This window comes from Triticum dicoccoides, chromosome 5B (genome assembly GCF_002162155.2).
Source record: "Triticum dicoccoides isolate Atlit2015 ecotype Zavitan chromosome 5B, WEW_v2.0, whole genome shotgun sequence".
NCBI classification, from domain to species: Eukaryota; Viridiplantae; Streptophyta; class Magnoliopsida; order Poales; family Poaceae; genus Triticum; species Triticum dicoccoides.
The window spans coordinates 713,792,170-713,800,506 of NC_041389.1; the positions used below are offsets into that span (position 1 = coordinate 713,792,170).

At 43.0% G+C, this 8,337-nt stretch overlaps 1 protein-coding gene across 2 annotated transcripts; it reads left to right on the plus strand.

The window, feature by feature from the left end:
* The first annotated feature begins 819 nt into the window (after positions 1-819).
* Positions 820-4,926, plus strand: LOC119306821 (U2 small nuclear ribonucleoprotein A'-like). 2 transcript variants are annotated; one of them, XM_037582940.1, is made up of 9 exons: positions 820-925; positions 1,037-1,077; positions 2,243-2,372; positions 2,480-2,685; positions 3,723-3,890; positions 4,208-4,258; positions 4,355-4,522; positions 4,622-4,682; positions 4,765-4,926. In XM_037582940.1, exons 1-9 carry the CDS (start codon positions 844-846, stop codon positions 4,896-4,898), a joined length of 1,041 nt encoding a protein of 346 aa, XP_037438837.1. In that variant the 5' UTR covers positions 820-843; the 3' UTR covers positions 4,899-4,926. The 2 variants fall into 2 exon arrangements, with proteins under 2 accessions (XP_037438837.1, XP_037438838.1); XM_037582941.1 differs by lacking the exon at positions 4,622-4,682 and having other exon boundaries at positions 4,765-4,903.
* The last annotated feature ends 3,411 nt before the right edge of the window (positions 4,927-8,337 follow it).

Sequence of the window (8,337 nt, forward strand, 5' to 3'; positions counted from 1 at the left end):
AAGGGTCACCTGGGGTGGGCTGAGAGCGCACCAGCTCTCAGCCGTCGCCACATGTCGTGCTCTGGACGCTCTTTCTTATTTGTTTTTTTTTTCGCACGCATTTTTAGCTCTTTAGATTTTTTTTATTTTTTTCTGGTTTTTCATTGGTCTTTCTTAGCTTTTAGACAAAAAAAATAAAAAAATTTGAACGAAAAAATGTTTTTTTCTTTTGCTTCCGCGAGAGGCATGGATTTGCTTTTGCGAATGGCACGGCCACGCCTCTCGAAAACGAAAAAAACGTATCTTTTGTACACTTCCGCGAGAGGCGCAATCGTGCCTCTTTCGGAAAGGAATAAAAAATGTGCTTTCGGTTCGGTTTTTTCGTTCATTTTTTTAAAATTATTTTTTTCTCAAAACTTATTAACATGGGATCTAGTTTTAAAGATCTCGACACGAGGAATACAACGGTGAAAACGGTTTAAGATTTGGACACGCGGTTTAAGAGTAAAGCATTACGGATCTATGAAAAAAAAAACTCTCAGGACAAGTGACGGGAAGGTGGGAGAGACCTTTGCAAAGAATACTCTAATTAATGATTTCATGTTTCTTTTTTGGGAAGAAGGGGGAGGATGTGTATCGGGCCTCGAGTGTCGGTAAGGCCCTAATCCTTACTAGTTGGCAGCCCAATTCGATAGAAGCGTGTTATCTCCACGGCCAGGTTCCCTCCCTCCTTTTCTCCTCTCCGTCGCGCTACTTCATTTCGAACGAAGCACAAGCCGCCAGCGGCGGCAGGGAAGGGGACGCCACCGCCGCGGCGCGCCCACGCCGCAGGGCTACCGCGCCACCAGACGCCGCGGCGGCGCCATGGGGAGGCTTAACGCCGACCTGATTCGGCGGAGCCCCCAGTTTATCAGCGCCATGAAGGAGCGCGTCCTCGACCTCCGAGGTTTCCCTCGCCCTCGCCCCCGCCCCCTTTCCCCTCGCCAGATCTAGGGTTCTCGCTTTCTCTCCCCTGTCTAACCGGTTCGATTGGTCTTCTCCTCCTCCTCCGCGGCAGGCAACAAGATCGGCATCATCGAGAACCTCGGTGCCACCGAGGTGAGCTCCGCCACCTACCCGTCCTTCTCGTTGTAAGCTGTAATTAAGCTTAGTGTGTGCGCCTAAGAGTGGTGATTTTGTTATTACTGTTCAGAATAGTTATTCTTTTATTACTGCTATACCAGCAAAGGTTGAGAGGAATGACAAGTATTGGAATGCATCGTGTAGTAATTGTACAAGAGGTACACATTATATGGGTGCTACTGCTATGCAATGTTATGCCGGGGTTGCAAGGCGTGATATAGGTACTGTTTGAGCATTTTAGTGTAGTGTCCTCCTAAGAGTGGTGATTTTCTTGTTACGGTTCAGAATAGTGGTTTTTTATGCACTGGTATACCAGCTAAAGGTTGAGAGGAATGAAGCATTAAACTGCATTGTGTAGTAATTTTACAAGAGGTATATATATTAGGATTGGTGCATGTGGAAGTGAATGCTAGGAGTGTTTATATACTTGATCACCACACCTTTAGAGTTCTGGCTATCGATTTGCTTGGCTGCAATTGAAGTGGCTACAGAGGCTTGGGGAGGTAATGCTGTAGTGCTTTTCAAGTGAGTAGATGTTAGTGATGGGATTATCTCTGTTGGTACCCCGATGCTAGCCGAGTAGCATCTCTGCTGGTGGATTCGTAATCCTTGGCCATGTAGTAAGCATGGAGTTTACCTTTATCAGTGTGTGCTATACAGTGTTATGCTGGGTTGCAAGGTTTTATATTGGTAATTGGGTACTGTTTGAGCACTTTTGCGTAGTGTCGACCAAAGAGTAGTGATTTTGCTGTTACAGTTCAGAATAGTGGGTTTTATACAACAGCTATACCAGCTAAGGTTGAGAGGAATTAAGTATTGGACTGCATCATCTAGTAATATTTGAGCATATTTTGCGTAGTGTCCACCAAAGAGTGCTGATCTTGCTGTAACGGTTCAGACAGAATAGTATTACCGATGGCTTGTTATTGTGTTACCATCCTACTTTCTTGTACTGACTCTACCATCAGTGACACACCTCTTGGTGATTTTTTGTATTACCGATGGCTTAATATTTAAAATGTTTAGCTTGATTTGAAATTGAAATCATAGGGTTTTCATCTCGTTTTGAATTGTTTATAGTTGCTCCAGTTCCTTCTCTAGCTGTGTTTTATAACTGTCTTTGTTCCTTTTTTGATAACAGGACCAGTTTGACATGATTGATTTGTCGCACAATGAGATTGTCAAGCTTGAGAACTTCCCTTTCATGAATCGCCTTGGCACTCTGTTAATCAACAACAATAGAATTACATGTATCAGTCCGAACCTTGGTGGTAAGAGGAACAATATCTTGTCTTGTTGTTATGTGCTTCTGTCACTTGCATAATTTGCTCCATAGATTGTCTGTTTCTTCAATTCTCTTTGCTTTGCTGTCATGTAGAGCTTTTACCCAAGATGCATACTTTGGTGCTGACGAAAAATCGCCTCACAAGTCTTGCGGAGATTGACCCCCTGGCCTCTCTTCCAAAGCTGCAATTTCTCAGCTTACTGGATAATACCGTAACTAAGCAACCAGATTACCGGTTTTATGTGATCCACAAGCTGAAGCATCTGCATTTGCTGGACATAGAGAAAGTGAAACAACAGGTTAGCTACCACCAAACTCTTGATAGCACAATTGTGTTCTGCTTTTGATATTTGATAGTCATCTGTACTCAGGTTTGCTTTCTTGATAATAATGTTTTCCAAGTATAGTTCTGTATAGAGCCGATGATTTTGTTCTGAATGACATCTGTTTAATTTTCGCTGCAGTTTTCTCTCATTTCATAACTAATCATAGTTTCTAAGGCAACAACCTATGTTTGCATTTTTTAATGATGAAATATCATTTACCATTTGTATGCCATTGTGCTGAGTTGAACCTTGCTTGGTTTTTCATATACGGGAAACCAACTGTTTATAAATTTTCTTTTATAATAAACCCAGAAATCTAGTGATATAATGTCTGAACATAATATGTTACATGTATCGATGGTCCACACACACCTGCCAATATATGTGTTCGTTATCTAAGATATGAGTTAGTTCAAGCGAAGTCAAAATTAAGCAGCATTGCAATATTATGTGGTTTACGGATTTATGCTAATGAATAAACTTTTCTGCTTTAAGTCATGTTTATTTTTTATGTGAAGGCGTATACTGGTTAAACATGCCACCTAGATGCTATTGTGCTAGCCCCTTAGTTAGAGCATCAAGTCAAAAATTTAGAGGACTTCTAAATGAAAAGAGTAACTGCCATTAATTGATGGTTTATGAGTACTGTCAGTTGTTAATACTCTTTTCTTCTAATCATTTTCTCCATTTTGCGCCTTCGGCGTGTTTGCTTATTTAAATGAAAAACTAGGAGTTGTTGATTTATACCATGCCCTAATCATTTTATCAAGAAGGTTTTTTAGAGGTTGTGGGTATTGCACAGAAATCCCATCGCTGCTTGATTGTTGATTTATTCTGCACAGGTTTGTTTATTTCCTTCGGAATAATTTCCAAAATGATTTTGGAATTGACCGCAGAAGTGCTGGCAGCAAAAAGGGGAAAAGAGCAACTCTTTTAACTGATTATCTGTGAATTAGTTGCATGAATGCTTATCTGTGTCTGAAAATTTATATGAGATTGTGTTTCTGTAGGAGAGAGCTGAAGCAGTGAAAAAGTTCCACCCAAAGGAGGCAGAGGAGGCTACAGAGAAGGTTGCTGTCAAAGCTCGTACTCCAGCAGTGGTGGATGCTCAAGGTACCACAAAAGAGCAAGGTCTTAAAGTAGTCGCTCCAACGCCTGCACAAATCACATCTTTCAAGGTACTTGACTCCCTCTTTCTGTTTTGGACATAGCATGTTCATGTCATTATTTCAAGTTGAGTAGAACCCCTATTACTTGACTGTTGCATTCAGGGAAAGAAAATGGTCAGGTCTTTTTCTGGCATGTTCTGTATGGGCTTCATATTTACTTCCATATGTTTTATTCTTACCATGATGTCCATGTCCATCCCAGTTACTGAGGCATCCTTTGTACTCAGTTACCGTATCTATGTCGTGTTGAAAATGTCAGTATCTTCTATTTTCCTTTGTAATACATCTGGCTGTGAATTTGTGTTTAACATGTTTTTCATCTGTAGGCTGCTATCATGAACTCTCAGATGCTTGACGAAGTTACAAGGCTTGAGAAGGTAACATGACGTGTATTATTTAGCTCCAGCGCATTGTTTAGTTTGAAGCACCCTATGCTATGTACTGACATGCACCATTCGCCACTGTGATATCAGGCGTTGAGCACTGGCCAAGTTCCTACTGAGTTTGTGCTCCCCAAGCTTGTCACCAAGATGGCTGAAGTGTCCGAGGAGGCTGAAGCTGCGAAGATGGAGGCAGATGGTCAGGACCAAGAGGATGGGGCTGATGGGCAGAAGCAAACTGATGGCACCTCGATTGAAGAGGTACTGATGTCATTTAGTTCTAGCTCTTTGTACAGTCTGTAGCAGTCAACCATGTATTGACATCAAATAAAGAGGCTACCCTTTTTATGACATTTTTAGGAAATGTTGGGGGTTGGTCTAGACTCCGCCTCTACAGAAATATGCCACATACAATCATATAGTATGATCTTTTTACTTGTACTTATTGTTTCAGATTGTTGTTAATATGCTTCTGTTACTTAGTATTGCTTATATTTTTACAGTATACAAGAATTTTCAGCGAGCCGACTTCAATTTCATATTCAGTTGGAGGAAAAGGCCTTTCCGTGGCTTGCATATTATCCCACCACCAAGGAGGCAGGAGCCAGGTAAGTCATGCACACTAAACATGCCATAATGTGTGTGTCCTTTGTGATGATGTGAGTGTGGTGTATGTCTGAACTAAATGTTAGTAGAAACTGGAAAACCGCAAATATCAGCAAGCTAAATGATGACCAAGTTGGTGTGAGCCAAATTTGAGCGGAAACATGGCTTTGTCAATTTTTGAGCCAAAACAAGGGACCCTTGCATCACAAGTTCACAACATCACCGCGCCTGCCATGCTGAACCATGACCCTACCCCATAGAGCCGTCTCTGCATCGGAATTGTATGCCGCCACCCAGCCCCAATCACATAGACATATCTGGCAGAGAGCCAAATCCAAAAATCCACTAGTGTCCATCAATGCGCCTCGCCAGCAATCCTCTTTTTCTCTATTTCTCCTCCCACCATGCCGGCCATGGATGCCTTGCTGCTGCTGCGCATCCTCATCGTCGCCGCGGCCATGGATGCTCTGCCGCTGCCGTGCGTCCTTGTCGTCGAACGCGGCGGGCAGGCGGTTCTCCAGTGTGAGGCGGTAGTCGACGACATCACGGCTGGGGAGCTGAGCAACGAACTTGTGGTAGCAGCTCCACGTGGCAGAGCCGCCGCTGAACCTGCTACCATGGAAGTACACCACCACGGGGACCTTCCTGCTGCAGCGGCAGCACGTACAGGCATGCCCACACCCCCATGAAGGGGGCATCAGGATAGCTGGCAGGCGCTATATGTGCATGTCCTTGTACACGCGGATGAGCCCGTGTATCTCCTCGATGATGGCGACATGCCCCCGCCGTTCTTGGTGACGTGCTGCTGGAAGCTGACCCATGGCCGGCCCGCGCACTACTCCCGTGCGCACGCCCGCAGCCACGCCACGCACTACTCCCACCAGCGCCAAGCAGAGGAGGGTGGCCGGCGGTGGAATGAGGTGGCGCCGCTGGGTGCCGACGCGTCCTGAGGACCCTGCAGGCGGGCGTTGCTATGCATGCGGCACGAAGGGCCGCGCCCGGCCACGATGTCGTGGAGGAGCTACTGTGCCTGCTAGGTGTTTGATGAAATACCCGTGGAGGACATCCCAAATGCTGTAGCACCGTTAGGTACAAAGACCATGTCCGGACGTGTCCTTCTGTCTGCTATCCGTTTTGCCGACCTAAACAGATAAAATCCGGGCAAATTGGACGTCCGCCTGGATCGTGCCTTGGAGTTGGCCTTACAACCGCACTCGCACGACTATCAATGATTTAACCAACATGAACAGACTAGATACCATGCCAGATCCCCTACTCACCACTAGCTCGCCGATGCCTGAGCCACCATCTAGTCTCTTTTGACTCATCCAATTTCCACATCCTCGCTGCCGCCTGCGCTATCTGATGTGCTCAGTTCGCCGACCTAGTGGGCCAGGTCTTGGAATAGCTCATGTGCCCTTTAGTATCACCACAACACATTTAAGGGTGGTGCATTGACTAAGTACGAGTGCACTCACAATATTGGCTTTGGTTTTTACAATGTGGCCGAACTTTGGCAGGCATTTAGCAATACAATCCACTTGCATTCTAATTAAGGTCTCTACTGTCATAACGCAGTGAGGCTACATACTGTGTATGCAAACTGGTAGTACGTGGCAAACTAGATGGTCGATCTTATACAGAAAAAAGTTGCTCTTAAGCTTGCGATCCTACAACATGTCCAACTTGTAATTAAGTTAAGATCGTTAAGGTAGGAGATTATCCAGACTCATCATTATTTGTTTTTTCTAAGTATGACTTGCTAGATTAGTTGTTTTTTGTTACCACAAGCAACCACGATGTAACTGGTTTGCTGGAGGCCATCCAGGGAATCCACATGATGCTTAATCCTATTCATCTGTTTTGTGGCACTTAGTTTCTTATATTGCCGATTTGTAACATGCATCCCTACAATAACACACACAAACCGTATGGCTTGTTGTGGTGATTTGGTTAATCCACATAATGCTCAAAATGAATTAAATACTCAAAAGGGCTATCAAAAAGAAATACCCTCTGATCCATATTAGTTGCCACTCAAACAGATGTATCTAGAACTGAAATACGTCTAGATGCATCCAATGCGACAAGTAATTTGGATTGGAGGGAGCAACTGTTTTGGTGGCAAGGCCATACTCTCTATGGCGCCTGATTTAGAGGTACAAATCTTAGAGACTGAATGTGGGTCCTATCTGAGAGGCTGTGCTGGATGGAGAAGAGAAGTTATTGTGGTACTGGTTACGTACAAAAATCAGGTGTTTGTCGGTTTGTGTTTTCATGAGGGCTCAAAGCTTCAAAAGATGAAGTCTGAACAGGGATGCCTTAAATTGACAACTTGGCACCTTTTGGCCTCTAGGCGAGGAAGTTGTTTTAGCCTACCTCTTAGTGTAGCAGGAGAGTATCCAGCTTTAGAGGTTGTAATATTTTTTTTGTAGTTTTAAGGTCATTTTTTTATCCATTACCAACTTGGTAATGAATTTGTAATATGACATTGTTACTTCCATCAGAAAATTGTAATAATTCATTTTATTAATATTTTATTTATATGGCTTACACTATTCTTTAATCTACTGTGTGCTATATGCAATTTTTATCTACTTCATGGTATTCTAGTTGATAATATCTCATTCTATTCTTTGGTATTTTGTATTTTATACTTGAATTCCATTATTTTATTTATCGTACTTCCTATTTTATTCTTTGAATCAGTGTGTACTCTCAGGTTTACAATACATATCTCTAGAAATGGGAAATTCAAATATACAAGGCTTGTTTTGCATTTGCAAATCTTGGTACTAATGTAAGCCAATGCATCCAGGCCTTGCAGTTCGAGGATCTTTTGATTCAAAAAGGAATTTTACATGAATTTCAAAGGATTTATATCTTTAAAAAAATCTTACTTTGGCCATTTGATCCACAGGATTAGAATCCTACTTTAGGATTTCGTTGCATTATAGAAAATATATTTCATCCACTCAAACTCAAACCTCTTGGTACAAACTCAAACACTCCTTTATCCAAATTCCTATAGTTTCCTGGTCTTTTAGGGACACTCTAATCCTATATATTTTCCTATTTAAACATTTTAAGAATCATGAGAATCAAAGGAGGGGGCACATAGTCTTATGTTTGTCCATATTTGTGGGTTTAAGAATCCTGCTAATCAAAGGGTCCTCTTAACTATACATGGAATCAAAGGGGCCTCTTAACTATGCATGTGACTCAAGATGGCAATGGGGCCCTATAACATGCGTTCCCATGGGATTTTACCCTATTAGGGATGGGGATGGGCATGTTTCTTACCCCACGGGACCGTTGTTGGGTAAACTATCAAACCTGGCTTGTTTCGCGGGTTGAAACTCGTTGTAGTAGTACTTGAACCCGAAACCTGCCATAACCGTGAAGCTACCGACATATAGGCCATGGAATGGACATGATCCAACCAAAACCTAACATCCTGCTTTAACCCC